This window comes from Myotis nattereri, assembly GCF_964212035.1.
Source record: "Myotis nattereri genome assembly, chromosome: 3".
NCBI lineage: Eukaryota > Metazoa > Chordata > Mammalia > Chiroptera > Vespertilionidae > Myotis > Myotis nattereri.
In genome coordinates this window covers 88,443,937-88,459,899 of record NC_138077.1, presented here as the reverse complement: position 1 = coordinate 88,459,899, position 15,963 = coordinate 88,443,937, and the positions used below count along the sequence as shown (strand labels likewise).

Here is a 15,963-nt window from a genome sequence, read left to right as displayed (position 1 = left end):
AATTACTAATAAGCAATCATTAAAACTAGGGGCATATACTTCCAGATAATTTTAATTGAGGAAGTGCAGGTGCAAATGTGTGTGTGTGTGTGTGTGTGTGCGTGCGGATAGATAAAAATTACACACATGGGATTATATAGGGGTCAGAAAGCTACAGCTCATAAGCCAAATCAGGCCTTTTTGTTTATATACATAGCTCATGAACTAAGTATGGAAAAATGGATTATATATTTTTAAAATGATCAAGAAAGAAGGGAATCAAAAGAAGTAGTATTTGATGACACATTAAAAGTATACAAAATTCAAATTTCAGTGTCCATCAATAAAGTTTTATTAGAATACAGCCATCCTCATTTAGTTAAGTCTCTGTGGCTGCTTCAACACTGTAAAAGCAAAGCTGAGTAGTGGTGACAGACAGTATGATCCTGTAAAGTATTAAATATTTCTATCAGGCCCCTTTACAGAAAATTTTTGCTGACCCTTGGGTTTTATCATACATGATACTCTAAAATTTTCTTTAGTCATTAAGCTTTATATTATGTTCAACCTTCCAGGTTTCCTACAGATGACTGCAAAATAAAAATGCACCTAGCATTATTAAACCTTTCCCCTACTGATGAAAATGTCATATCCATAACCAAATTGCTTTCAAAATGGTTGCATTAATTTCTTTCCTAATGGAATGTACCTGGGTTATGAGTAGTTTCACAGCTGTCTCACCTGAATGTAGGCTTTTCCCTCAGCCGCTTGGTAGCCACCCAACATTGATGCTGAGTCCTGAGCTGAGCCACTGTTTTGGGCTGCACAATCGGGTCAATGTTTTATAGATTGGATAGAGGAACGTATGTCTCATTCTTCTCAACTAACCTACTTCCCTAGCTTGGGCCTATTACACAGAAACTTCTGTTATTTAATAAGTCGTGAGAAAAGTGGAAGAAGAGCTACTACTCTTTTTTTGTCCCGCTATAATGGATACTGTGATGGGCCACTGATACTTCCCCATTCCATGTTAAAACATTCATTTCCCCTTTGTTGTCAGCTCATGACTTTCAGCTGTTTCTCTCTTTGGGAATTACCTTCAGCTGAATAAAGCCATCTTGCCTAAAGTTATTTCCCCTTTCAATAGGCAAAACCATCCAATAACCAGTCAATGCAGGTATAAAAAAAGCCCATCCACCTCGACTTAAGGCAGGACAATTATAAAAAGCCATCCGGGCTCCAGAGATCCCTGTAGAATCAACTACAATGCAGTTAAACATAATCATAGCAAGACTGATACCCAATTCTTCTCACAGCCCAAAGTTGACAACTACAAAAGTAGGTAACAGGTGACAGACAATTGGAAACAGAGAGCAACAAGCAATCACACCATTTTCCGTCTTTATGCTCTAGAATGCACAGAGGGGATGTTTTGGACTGAATGTCTTTGTCCCCCTAAAATTCATAGGTTAAATCCTAATGATCAGTGTGCTAGTATTAGGAGATGGGGGTTTTGGTAGGTGATTAGGTCATTAGGGCAGAACCCTCATGAATGGAATTAGTGCCCTTATAAGAGATTTCAGAGAGCTCCCTTGTCTCTTATGCCATCTGGGGACACATTGAGAAGACAGAGTCTGTGAACCAGAAAGTGGGCCCTCACCAGACACTGAAAGTGCCAGAACCTTGACCTTGAACTTTCTAGCTTCCAGAACTATGAAAACTAAATGTTTGCTGTTTACACCACACAGAGTATGATATTCTGTTATAGCAGCCCAAAGTGACTAAGAAAGGAGAGAACATCCATTTTGCCTACTAAAGGCATTAAGTGTGGCCATGAAGGTACCACGGAAGGACAATAGGAAAGAACCTCCAGAAATTGGCAACTCAGGATCGCAGCTACCAAACTGGAACTCTACTCAGATCTGGCCCCAGGCATCCAACAACTCAAGAGTTGCCTTCATCCTGCTAGTATGCGGCTAAGAAAGAAGGGAAGCCTGTTGTTAGCCCCACCACATTCTTTTCTCCTAGAGAGATAGAGAACCAAGTCCTCTGACAGTTTCTTAGAAGAACAGTTTGAACCAGAGACTCAATAGGAAGCTGAACTAGATGGGGTCAGGCATGGACCAACATTGGAAAGCTCAGTGCAGAAGCAATAGCCAAGATTAGACTGTTCCACTCCTGTCAGAGTGAATGCCACTTGATGCTGGGCATCCATTCCTCTGGGGGGTTCTCTTCTGTGAACCAGCACTCAGGTTAAAGACCCTGCATACTACAGAAAAAAAAAACAAGGAAAGAGTGACTTTCTCTAAACTTCTGGAAATAAAGTTCTAATGTGTCCCAAAATGTTACAGGGGAAGAACCTGGGACTGGAGGTGAAGGGGGTGACTTTGGAATGTAGACTCTGGGGATGTAATCACTGACTTGATGAGTCTTTTTTAGCTTCTGAAGCCTATGGTTTTGCAAACTCAGAACTATTAATACTATTAATATGACAGTCTGGTCCAAAAACCAAGCTCAAACATTTAACACCATGACCTTCAAAACCAGTGAATTCCAGAGGAGCTGAATACTCAGGAATAAATATTTCCCTTACCATTTTTTATAAATCTGTTGAATATAAACTTTATAGTAGTTTTATTAAGTCTGGAGAGAGAGAGAGAGAGAGAGAGAGAGAGAGAGAGAGAGAGAGAGAGAGAGATGAGGAAAAGAAAGGGGGGGGGGGACAAAAGGGCAAAAAAAGGGAAGAAAAAGACAGTTTTTAAAAAAAACACATCCCCGAATCTTTTTCAGAGAGTGGACCATGGACTACATTCCAGGAGGCAATTTGTTTTGTTTTATAAACCATAAATAAGACCCAACAAAAAAGAAAAGAAAAATGTCTGAAACATACTATTTGTGATTCTATTAGGCATTGCACATAGCATAGAGCACAGAGAGGAGAAGAGTTAGAGAATATGCTCAATACTTTATAAACATAAAGTACCAATGATTCCAGTCCAAAGGAACAGATCACTAGCTTCCTCAGACTGTACTCCATGAATTACACCAGTTTCTGCAGGGATGCAGGAATTATTGCAAATGGTTAGGTTCTATAAGCATATTGGCAAAGCTTAACTATACACATAAGAAAAAAATATTTCAAGGTACTTAGAACATCCCCTCTTTTAAATATTTATTTCCTAACTTTTTCTCTTATGAAAAGGGGGAGTTCCCCCAGCTCACCTGTATCAAACCCCGCACTTGGCACTATGTCCACAGTTCCATGGAAGGCTCCGGCCCACGCTGAGGTAGCAGTGCTGACTGTCGTCGGATCTGTCTTTGTGATGTCACACTGGGGAGCAGGAATCCTGGCTGCTCGCACTGATGGCATCAGCAGGGGCCCGTAGGATGAATCCAGGGCAGAGCCAGCAGAAGGGTGGTGGTGGTGATGGTGGTGGTGGTGGTGCCGGTGGTGCATGTGAGCGTGGGGGTGGTGGTGCCGCAGGTACACATCATGCATGTGGCTGTAGGATGGGCTCACCTGAGATGCCAAAGGGTAGTGCCAAGACTCAGACACAGGAGGGGGAGGGGCTGGGCCAGTCTGGTGCAGGCCATGTCCCGGCCAGGGACTGGGGTCGGCTGTGGTAAAGGTGCCAGGGGGTGCCGTGACCTGGAAATCAGGATGAACTCCCCCCAAACAGGGTGCAGGGGGCTGGTAAGAGCTGGTCCAAAAGGAAGTCGGGAAACTACTCCTCTGACTTGCGAGAGCTGAGCTGTCTGAGAAGACAGAAAAATAAATTATTTACATAAGATTCCATTCTGGGAGAGACTTGCCTCCACATGTCCAATATTTTATAGCAGACTAATCAGGATGCACTTTTAGTCCCCACACAGAGGTGGGCTGAGACTAGGTGAGCCTCTGAGCTCTCAGGCCAAGTCAACCGCAGGGTTCGCCGTGTTGAGTCCCCCCGCCCTAGTCTGTGCACTTTATTCAGCCACAGTGTATATTAAGGTCTCCAAGTTGGGATTGAAAAGCTTCATTTCCTGCTGAGTGACTTGCTGCCACCAAGTCTGAGCAAAGATCCTAGGTCCTTAGTCCTAGGTAAAGAAAACGTATGCCATAGATGATGTTCGAGTAGGTTGGAAATGATGATGCTTACTAACTTCCTTTAAATGCAAATATAATTTCCATTCAAACTAAACATTTTAATGCTGAAAGAAACAAATGGAAACAAGATTGCATTTAATTATGCTCACTGACACTCATTTTCCATCAGAAAGAGTATTCTAAGCTTATTTTTTTCCTGTGGAGTTCTGAGAGCCTATAAGAATAATAGCTAACACTTAAGGATAGGGACCAAATGCCCAACAGTTTCCATGGATGATCTTAATGAATCCTCCCTTCAGGTAGTTATTGTTATCTTGTTGTTACTGTTACTCCCATTTATCCATGTGGAAATCGAGGCAGGTAAGAAGCCCAAGACTTCACAGCTGGCCAGTTGGAAAACGAGCTTCGAAACAGGTTAGCCTGCCTCCTGGATGGCCAGCAGTCTTCATAACTGTGCCACAAGAGGGCACACTTGTCACTATAACCTGAACATTAGATTTTGGTGAAGCTCCTGTGGAAATCAAGAGATTTAAGGAGGAGTGATGGATTTGAGAAGGTGTTGGGAAGGGGAAATAACAGTGATAACCTTCCCCGACTCCGCTTTGATTCACTTTCTCCACTCAATCCTCGTAAGATACTTATGGAAGACCTACTATGTACCAAACACAGATGGTCAAGAGATGTCATTTTTAATCACAACCTGATAGAGGACAGACAATAAATCGCACATGCAATGTGACATGGTAGGTGCTCTCATAAAGCACAGAGGGAGGGCCGGAAGCCTAAGGAAGAGAGAGCTAAACTGGAAGGAAGAGTGAGGCTAGCCTTGGGAAGAAGTAGTGAAGAGGGTTTTAGACAAATAAAAAATTATGTGAAAAAAAGATAAAAAATCACACACACACACACACACACAGACACACAGACACACTATACATGCAAAGTGCCATTTGAAGGATTAAAAAGAGATCTGTGGGCAAAAGGTGGAAAAAATTTAGATGAGGATCCAAGAAAGGCACAGATGGGTATGACCTTGCCAACCGTGTACTGAATATGGGTGCTGTCCCGAGAAGATCACTGAGCTTTGAAAGGTTTTAATCTGGAGAGTGATATAGTCGATCTCCATTTGGAAGACTTACACCACCAGTGGGAGCCTGTGGCCCATGGTGTGGTGGGAATGAGCGAGCTCTGGATTGGTAGTCTAGAGAGCTCAGTCAGAAAACTAGCACTCAGCTCTTATCCTGTCTCATTTTTATTTGTTTTTGTTGTTGTTAATTCTCACCTGAGGATAGTTTTTTTTTCCATTGATTTTTAGAGAGAGTGGAAAGGAGGTAAGGAGACAGAGAGAGAAACATTGATGTGAAAATGACACATGGATTGGTTGCCTCCTGCATGTGCCCCTCCTGGGGCCAAGGATCAAGCCTACAACCGAGGTATGTGCCCTTGACCAGAATCGAACCCAAGACCCTTTAGTCCATAGGTTAACATTAACCACTGAGCCAAACTGACTAGGGCAATCCTATCTCATTTTATGACCCCAAAAGGAACTGTTGACCTCTCTGTGGCTCAGTCTTCTACTAAAGTCTGAGGCACTTGAATGAAAATTCTAAATATCTTCTGACTCCATACTTCTATCATTCTGTAAAGTGGCCTATAAATTATTTCTATCTATAGATTAAGATAAGGTTGCTTAGAATATTAGTCATGCTTGTAAAGTAAGACAGTATTTTTATACTAGGTCCACACACACACACACACACACACAAAAAAAAAAAAAAAAAAAACCAAACAAACAAAAAACAAAACAAAACAAACAAAAAAAAACTTGCAAGATCTTTCCATTGAATAAAGGACATCCTAAGACAGTGATGGTGAACCTTTTGAGCTCGGTGTGTCAGCATTTTGAAAAACCCTAACTTAACCCTGGTGCCGTGTCACATATAGAAATTTTTTGATATTTGCAACCATAGTAAAACAAAGACTTATATTTTTTATATTTATTTTATATATTTAAATGCCATTTAACAAAGGAAAATCAACCAAAGAAATGTGTCATAGGTTCGCCATCATTGTCCTAAGAAGTACTCTGAAATAAAAGCACTCAGAAATGTGACATATCCATGTTCTCACTTCATAAATTTCCAGGCCAGTTTGTTTGTTTGTTTGTTTAACTTCAGGGAAAGCTTGTATAATGGGAATCAACCACCACATCTGTAACTTGCCTAACATAATTAGGATATTGCTGTGGTATTCAAACATTTCCTTTCTCTAGCCTCCCTAAAGGCTGTGGCATTAGCACTGCAAACTTTCCCACTCTCTCCCGTCTGCCGGGAGCGTTCATCATTCACTCCATCCATCCTATGGACGGTCAGAGAGTCCTGTCTCACAATCAAGTCTCTCCCCCACAGAATCTCCGTGGACCTCAACTCCCTTGGGAAACCTAGGAAATATCAGTCTTCCAAAGGCAAAGGATAGAAGTGGGCGCCGTTCTTCAAGTCTTCAAACAGTCCTGGCAAACTCCTCATTGAGTGAATTTGTTTTGTCACAACCACAATCCATCAGAAAATAGTACTTAAAATCAAACTTCCTGGCACTGGAGCATATGCATTTTATTTAAGAATGGTCTTCCTTTGACCTATGAAAAATAGCTGCTAATGACAAGAAAGAAAATTGCATAAGCTGTGAGAAGAAAATTCAATTTGCCTTAAGTGAGGCTCATTATGGACTATTTCTCTCACACCCACAATGGAGGCTGTCAATGTGTAAAGTTTAAAACCCATGCAAGGAGTTTATAGAGGCTCCTTACATCATACAGTGCAGCTTTGCCACCACCGATCTGCCACTTTGCTCTCATAGATCCAATCTTTGGTACCAAATCCTTCTTTCTACTCGTAACCGTCATCTCCTAGTGAGGCCAAAATCCTATTATAAACATTGCTGAACCCAACCCGTGGGTGTGTGCCAGAGATACAGAGTTCCTTAGTAAAAGCCACCATTAAAATATCAAAAGTACAGAGAGTATATGTCATTTCTCTGGCTGCTTTCCTTTTATTTCTTTTCATTTATATGTACATGGGCCCAATTTTATTTTATAGATGCCTAAGCATTTTGGATATACACGTACAAATGTGAATAATGAACAAATTCCTTACCAAAAATCTTGTCCTATTTAGGAAGTATTGTATTGTGATTAGTGAACACATTGTCATTGAAACTGAAACTCTATTTTTAAAAATGCACTTCATAAAGTCTGAACAAAGCTTTAAAATGCCTTAGGGAAAAATAAAATTAGAAGCAACTTAGTATTTTCCCAGTTGTATGTCTCCTGAGATTAGTATAATATGCAGCCGTTTCAAAAACAATGTTACATTTTACAAGTAAATGAAATGATACTGAATAGAAAATATATTTAAGGACAAGTCTAAACTTCAAAACCACTATTGGCTATCTTGATTGTTAAGAAAAAATCTTGATACAAAGAAACAGATGACATGCTTTTTTTCATGCCTGGGAATCAGTGTACTTATTTCATATATATGTAAATTTTTTTTCATTACGTGAGTCTTTGCTCACAAGAACTTAATCACAGCCACATTTGTTGGATGAAAAAGCATATGAGAAACTGTATGAGCTATTTCCATGCAATATTACTTTTCAGGTTAGCGGAGGCGATTCAGACTGAACAATGTGAACTCTCCAGGGTGACTGTGGGATCAGTGTTACTTGACAGTTGGATGATGTTAACACTGACAATCTGACACGTACAAAAAATCTATACATTGATTCAGCTTGCATTTGGGATTGAAAAATATTAGACACACACACACACACTCACACACACACACACCCTTATTCCTAAACAACAAAATGACAAACGTGACACATTATCCACTACAACCCACCCAAAATATAGCCAGTAACTTCACTGTCTGACTTATACCCAAAATATATATTAGAAATATAGAAGAATTTAACGTGGGCCATCAAATGATTCTTTCAATTCATAGTAGCTGGGAGACTTTTTATGTTAACTCTAAATGTCTCTTTAAAAAAATCTAAGGGCAAACAATATAAGCAAGAGAAAATTCAACATTTATTTTTTTAATTAAGTACTGTGTCACTTAATTTTGGAAAAAAAGAACTATAGTAAAGTGGTAAAATGGGACAATAAAATGCTATAGGACCACTATCAAATTATCTTAAAAACATTCAGAAAACATATTCTTAGAACAAATATTGACTTAAAATAGCAATGTTAAAAGGTAGCATTTATCTTTTTATTAATCTCAGTGAAAAAAAATGCTACCGCATTTTCAACTTAAAGGGTCCTCCCTATAATTTAATTCCCATCCTCTTGTCCTGCTTCCCATGAAAATAAATTGTTGGGTCAGAGGTGAAAGGACATGTATTCCAACGCTTTCTGTCAGGCTGGAATTAGGCATTTCCATTATCTCCAAACATTGCCCCCTATCTACTTTGTTCTAGAGTAGCTCAAAATGGGTCTTGTGACTCTAAAATAAGAGATTCAAAGGCAACAGCAGATGCCGCACTCTTTGGAGGCAGGACACTGAGGCACCTCAGACCTCACTTTTCTTCCAGGTGCCTGCTCTAAACGTCCCAGCAGCGACGGTCCCAGCAGGGCCTCCTGGAGATCTGGCTCCACCATCTCCTTCCCAGCCTCAGTGGCTCAGAAAATCAGTCCTTCTCCCCCTCACCTTTTTGCTGTTTTAAGTTACTACTCATTTAGAGAGGTCTTTCCGGCCAGAATGAGTTGCTCCAAGCACACACTACTAGATCTATCAAGCAACAATTGCTTTGCCGCTACAGTAAGAAAAGATGCCAGTAAATATGTTACTACTCAGCATAATTTTCTTTTTCTTTTTTAAATCTATTTTTATTGCTTTCAGAGAGAAAGAGATAGAAACATCAATGATGAGAGAGAATCATCGATTTTCTGCCTCCTGCAGGCCTGCTACTGGGGATTGAGCCCACAATCCGGACATGTGCCCTGACGGGGAATTGAACTGTGATATCCTCGTTCATAGGTCGATGCTCAACCACTGAGCCACATTGGCCGGGCTCAGCATGGTTTTTAAATCAGTGATTTGTTTTGCTGTGGCTCAACTTAACGTCTCCCCTTTCCTACACACACACACACACACACACACACACACACACACACACACACACTTTCTGTAATATTATTGGGGCACTGAGATCAATACATAGACATATTTGAAGCTGATGTTTCTATTTGGATGGGGATAAGGGGACAATGGGATTCATTAGATTTTCTTAACTGAGATGCCTTATTCAATCACTGCTAGAATTGAATTTGTAGTGAAATATGAGAGAATTGATATTATATCATGCCAAAATACAAATATTTCTTGTCAATTGTTTGCCTAACAGCTGCAAAACACCTAAACAGGACTTTCCTCACACCATCAAGATACACAAAGTATAACCATTATTCCATTATTAGCTGACATTCTATGCTTGTCTAAAGATTTACTGTGTAATATATTCTGCAATCAAACATAATTCAGTTTTAAATTCCTTTGTAGCACTATAGCACTCGTGTGGCACTGTAAAAATTTCATGCCATAAATTAGACCCTATAATTTAATGCAGCTGGTCAGCAGCTCCTGCATAAAGTATTACCACAATGGCCATCAACGCTATCAATAGCCTTGAGTACCTACTGTGTCCAACACACTGTGCTTTTGCCAGAAATGCAAACTTCTAGACACAGTGTTTCTGTATAAAGGCCCAAGGTTGGTGTTTTATGTGCAAAATGAGTGGACACAAGAAAAAGAGAAAATGCACCTGACCTTCAGTTAGCTCCTTGCATCAAACCCTATGCCAGGTTCTCCACACACATTATTAAAAACTATGTATTATAACCCCAGGAAATGGATATCAATAAACACATATTATATAGGCAAACTTGAGCCCAGAGAGATTTTAAGTAATTAATTCCAAATCACATTGCAACCAGACATTAAGAAAGCTCAAACTTAAACCCAAAACAAATAGAACCCAAAGACTGCATTAACCAAACCTGTATGACTTAGGCAATTAATCCAAAACTCCCCATAACTCTCTTTGCTAGACATGGGGGGTCTCAATTTATTACACCTTTTTTAAAGATATTATTTTCTAAACCTTTATTTTGTGAATCTATAAATTGTATCCAAGTTATGTTTGGTTTATCTAAAAATGACTGAATCACAACAAGAAACAACGGAATCACAACTAGAAACAACAATGGCAAAGTTCTATTCACAAATGGGAAGTAAATAATACATCTGAAATCACAGAACTTTACAGAGAAAAGATTTCAGTACTCACTTAATTCAACCCCCTTATTTTACAAATAACAAAACTGTAATCAATGATTTCATACAAGGTATTGCTAATAAATTCTCCATTGAGGACACTTTTGTTTTCTAATCTGGGGTACATGGTATGAACTTGGTTTATCTAAGTCAGTCACTTAATCATTCAATTCATATTTATCCCAGATCTTCTTTATAGAAATGCATTATCCCAAGTGTTAGGGAAATAATTAGTGGGAGATGGAGAAACGGAAGCCAAAGAGCACAGTGTGTCTGCCTGTGCTACTCTGGTAAACTGACATAAACAACTCTAAAGATTCTTGCTTCTGCCCCTCACTTTTCATTGCATTCCACACCCACCAGCATTTTACTTTGCATTAAACATTCTAAATGCAGTCTTTACTCAGGGTCTTCGCACTGGATGTTCCCCCTGCCTCACATAATCTTCCCCTGGATATTCATGTGGTGCAGAGCACTCTTTCTTCCTTCAGATATATGCTCAAATGCAATGGTCTTAGAAAGAACATCTATTATTACCCTAATTCCCTTGGGTTCCACTGCACATTTGTTACCTGTCTCTTTCACTAATAAGCTCCATGAGTGTAGAGCCTTAGACTCTCCTGTGCACTGATATAGTCATTCTACCTAGAACATAGTAAGACCCTAATAAAAGATGTGCTGTGTGAGTCAATGAATAAAAGAGGAGATAGATTTGAAAGCCAAATTTAAAATAATGCCAAGAAAATTGTAACAATAGTTACTAAAACATTACCTTATTTACCCTCTCCATACTGAAATTTGATATCTGCCCAAATGTCTTCTCTATTCAGTCATGCATATTACAGAAAAAAAAAAAACACTGAATTGTAGAGTTTTTGCATATATACTATACCTCACTTAAAACTATCCTAGTTATAATACTATAGTATAGACAATTATGCTCACATATAGCTATAATTTTGGGCTCTTGTTCCTGCATCCCAGGTTAAATAATTACTAGGGTTGCCTATGCCAGTATTCTAAAAGAAATAGGCACTGTATTTATTACTCTCCTAGCAAAAAATATGCTGATAGGATCTATTATTGATATAACAAACTATTCAAGTCAACTAATTCATTAAAGTTTTCTTAATTTTACCCTTTCCAAATTATTAAATGTATTCACCATGTACTATCAAGAAGAACATTGGTTGGTTACATAACATCTTACGTTTCCAAGGACTAAGTTCTCAGTTCTGTGTGAAGTCTGTAATATGTATTAATCAAATAAGCAGTTATGATTCCCAATCCATCTCTGTCAAGACTCAGTCACTTGAATTTGTATTCCTCCTTCTGGTTATAGTCACTGCTTATCTTAGTATTCTTCTTATTTACAGGAAGAGAGGGAAGGAGGGAGGGGGGGGAGGGAGGGAGGGAGTGAGGGAGGGAGGGGGGGGGAGGGAGGTGTCACCCTATCTACAGATCAGGCCCAGCAATTTCATATGGCCAAAATTTCCCCTACAAAGGAGCAGAACCATTCCTCTGATGCTGAGAGGAGACCAACCACTCATCACCTCTCACCTGCCCCAACCACAGGTAGCCTTTCCTCATCATAGGATCACCTGCAGCACTTGTTAAAGTGTGATTCCCAAAGCCTTCCTTTAGAAACATTGATTCAGTAGGACTGAGTTAGGTGGCCTGCAATCTGTGTTTATAACAGCCCCCAATCAATGATTATCAAATGGGAGCCTGCATCTGAATCACTGGGAGGGCTGGTTAAAACACAAATTACCCCTGAGTTTCTGGTTCAGTAGGTCTGGGGTGTGGTCCAGGAACCTGCATTTCTAATAAGCTCCTGTGTGAGGCCAATGTCCCTCATCCTGGAAACCACACTTTGAGAGCCATTTGACTGATGCTTCAAATAACCTAGTGAGTTCAGAAAAAAAGTCCATAACACATTTCTCTAAAACTATCACTGGAATGATGTATTATTTTTTTCTCTAGCCTTGTAATTATCCCAATTAAGATGTCCCAATTTTCAGTGAGCTTAGCAATCAGATTCAAACACACCTCTGTGACTTCTATACAGAGACAAATAAAGAAGAGAATGCCCAATCTACTGTTCTACTTCACCGAGGTCCAAACCATGTAGACACAGTCAGTAATGTCTGGATTGTACAGGACAAAGAGTTAATACACAACAAAGCAGGACAGGGAAAGCTATCGAGAGAACAGAGACAGCTTTCAAAGTTGGTATTCCTGGGCCAGACTCAGATCTCTGCTATGTCACCACGTAGCACCTAGTGGAATGAGCAAGAGCTAATTTTTAAAAGCTGATCCAGGCACGCCTGTTATTTAGACATCCAAATTGGGCCATGGGGGCTTAAGGAATGGTGCCTCGCAGCTAGATCCGGCCACTATAAACTCCGGCTGGTTGCATCACTATTTTCCATGAGGAATTTAAGGGGTGTGACTGCATCTTTTCCAACCCTGCATTCCACATGTGACAAAACTGATCCAGCTGTTTGTCTGAAAGAAATTCCTTGCTGTCCTTAAAAATTAAAAAGCAAGTGGATATCCGTCCTTCAGGGGCAAATCTCCAGCTGGAAACTGGTACAGGCAGTTGCGAAACAGAGACAGGGCCCTGGAGAGCATCTGCTTTTAAATTCTTACCTCGCCATAGGGGGGTTAGCCCCATCTTGCTTTTTGTAATGGCAGATTCTGGATGGAGGGTGCTGGCTTGGCCCAAAGCTCTTGAGAAGTGTTCATCCACTACTGACCCAATGTCTCCCTGGAAATAAGTGAAAAGGACACAGCGAGAGTTAAGGTACTCCATCTCGGCAGGCTGGTCTTTCTCCTCCTCCTCCTCCTCCTCATCCTCCTCCTCCTCCTCCTCTTGTTTGCTGGGAAGGGTGACTTCCAGAGAGTCCTGCATCTTGCTGTATACCGCTAACTTTTTCTGGGATGGAATAAACAAAACACAGTATCAAAGACAGTTTGTAAAAAAGCATTAACTATTTAACCTTTCAATTAAAAAAAATATATATATATATATTAACATATATTCTTAAACTGATTCTTCATCTGCTTTACCCCATCTTTCCCTTCCCCAAACCAACCTTCTCCTTCCCACCCTCGAAAAAAATATATTTCAAATTTAGAAGAAAAATTAAAGTCCTTTATCAAATTGTATATTTCCAGAGTGTGAAAGTTTTTTGTTAATCTAGATATACCAAAAGAAGGATGACTTCACAAAAAACAAACAAACAAAGACAGATTCCTTCCCCATTTTTCTTCCACTTTTTATTTTAAACATTTAGCGTATGGCGACTCTATAGTTTGGGACATGGAGAAATGGGGATGGAGGCCTAATTATCTGAGGGTGGGGCGGAGGAGAAGAGAACTTTCCATAAATGAAATAAACTAAAATAAAAACAGGAATGTAGCATCTTATAAAAGGATTTGGCAGATGTGCCCAACTCATTTCTCAAAAATCAAACTAAAATGACAAAATAAGTCTGTGTGAAGATCCATTTTGCATGGAACATATTTTTCAGATGTTCCACTTACCACCATTATCATAGAGGGGAAAAAGGGTATTGTTGTGGCTTACAGAAAATAATACAAGATGCTAGCAATGGCTAGTGTGGCTTTCAAATAAAAATGAGAACATTTGGATGATTTTAAAACATTTTTAAACATATAATAATAGTGATACTAATAGTTAAAATATTATGCCAGACACTTACAAAACTTTATACTTATTAATTGCCCCACTTAATCCTTACAATTCTATAATGCAGTTATTGCTATTCTCCACATTTTAAACATGAAGAAACAAAAGCACAGAGAAGTGAAGTAAACTGCCAAAGCTCACCGAGCATGTAAGTGGTGGAGTCAGAATGTGTAACAAAAATATGCAGATTTACATATCTGTGTACATGTATGTGATGGAGAAGAGCATGGGAGGGGTATCTACTGTGGGAATAAAAATTGCAAAAATGTATTTTGTATTGTTTTTCTGTCTGGTAAGTTTTTAGTTGTTATTTTCTTATTCTTGCTTTTCAGTATTTCCAAACATTTGTCATCGAACATGCATTACTTTTATTATCAACAACTTTAATGTGAACTAGATACAAGGAGATAATGCTGAAGATTATAAAATTCATTATCCTAATAACAGAATGAGCATTCTATTATCTATATACCTGTAAAACTTGATTCTTTGTCATGCTGTGTTTTTAATTTCATAAAAAATTGCATGCTGGAAAATAAATGTGAGTAGAAAAAATAAATCATTCTAGAAAACTCACTAATCACTGAGTTTTTATAACAAATGTTATCACAACACCTAACTCCAACTCTTATGTTTCTAAGCTTCAAAATCTGTAGCCACAAATTATAAATGCTTCATTCAATAAACTAAACTCTTTCCCCTAGCAGTGAATATGTTGTTCTTGCATGAGGTAAGTCCTGAAATGTTCAGGTATATTATGAGCAACTGCTTGTTATTTGGGGGCTGCTATAAATATGTGTATTTATAAATATGTGTATTGATTTTTTGTTTAAAATATGTATCAGTATAATTAGCACTTTGATTATCTATTGATAAGTAGATAATTCATTCCTTGTGAGTGTATATGTTCTGCTGGTGCATAGGTGGTTGTAATGATTGAGTGGTTATATTTCTTATAGTCTCTTTGCACAGATTTGAACATGTTTATAGCTAACTCCATTAGTAAAAACACCACAGTAGCATAAGTTATATATAACATGAGGGACAGATGGTCCCGCTATGCCAAGGTTACAGGTTCAATCCTCTGTCAGGGTGCATACAAGAAGCAACCAATGAAAACATAAGTGGGTGGAACAACAAATCGATCTTTCTCTGTCTTCCTCTCTCTCTAAAATCAATCAATAAATAAAAAAAAATTAAGTGAGGGGATTGATCTAAATGGCCTCTAAAGTTACTCCTAACTTTAAATTCTGTTATAAAATTAAATGAATATTATGATTTGTTAGTCAAATCACAGTCCTGTTTCTCTGGGCACATGTGCATTTACTCGAAGTCATACCACGTTAAGCATATACACACACTCTTTGCCTAATTCTCTGGCATATTAGAAAGAAGCAGTTTTTATATGGGAAGGAAATTAAAACTAATCTACAGAGTAGCTTCACTGTCCACAAGAGTTCATTATTACCTATGAAGTTGATTTTAATTTTCTGTTAATGTCCAGTTCAGCCTTAGTTTGTGAGAATTGAGTTTCATAGTTATTTCATTTGTTTTCATCCTGGCTGTGTTAATTACCAAAAGAAGGCAATGCATTATTTTATCTCAATTAGCAATCAATTATGAGATGAAATAAAACTAAATTGGTACATATGTAAAAATGTTTAAATTGCAAATCCTTATATAAATGTAGTGGAGTATTATGACCTATACCAATAATATATTTTTTAATTTTTTAATTGATAGTAGTTGAATTTAGAGTATACATTTACTATTTATTTAAAATGATAGAATTTGATCATTGAAAACTAATTTTGTGTTTTCCTTTTTAAACCATTGTTGAATGG

General features: G+C 38.6%; 1 protein-coding gene across 3 annotated transcripts in view; it reads right to left on the bottom strand.

Moving 5' to 3' along the window:
- The window catches only part of VGLL3 (vestigial like family member 3), a gene marked incomplete at its 5' end in the record, with an annotated part of 47,859 nt that overhangs the window by 21,053 nt on the left and 10,843 nt on the right, over positions 1-15,963 (bottom strand). The window contains 2 exons of one of the 3 annotated variants that reach the window (XM_081087824.1): positions 3,202-3,735; positions 13,057-13,342. In XM_081087824.1, the coding sequence (XP_080943950.1) occupies positions 3,202-3,735; positions 13,057-13,342 (820 nt within the window). The remainder of the gene's footprint in view (positions 1-3,201; positions 3,736-13,056; positions 13,343-15,963) is intronic. The other 2 variants (XM_081087825.1, XM_081087826.1) reach the window with 2 other exon arrangements.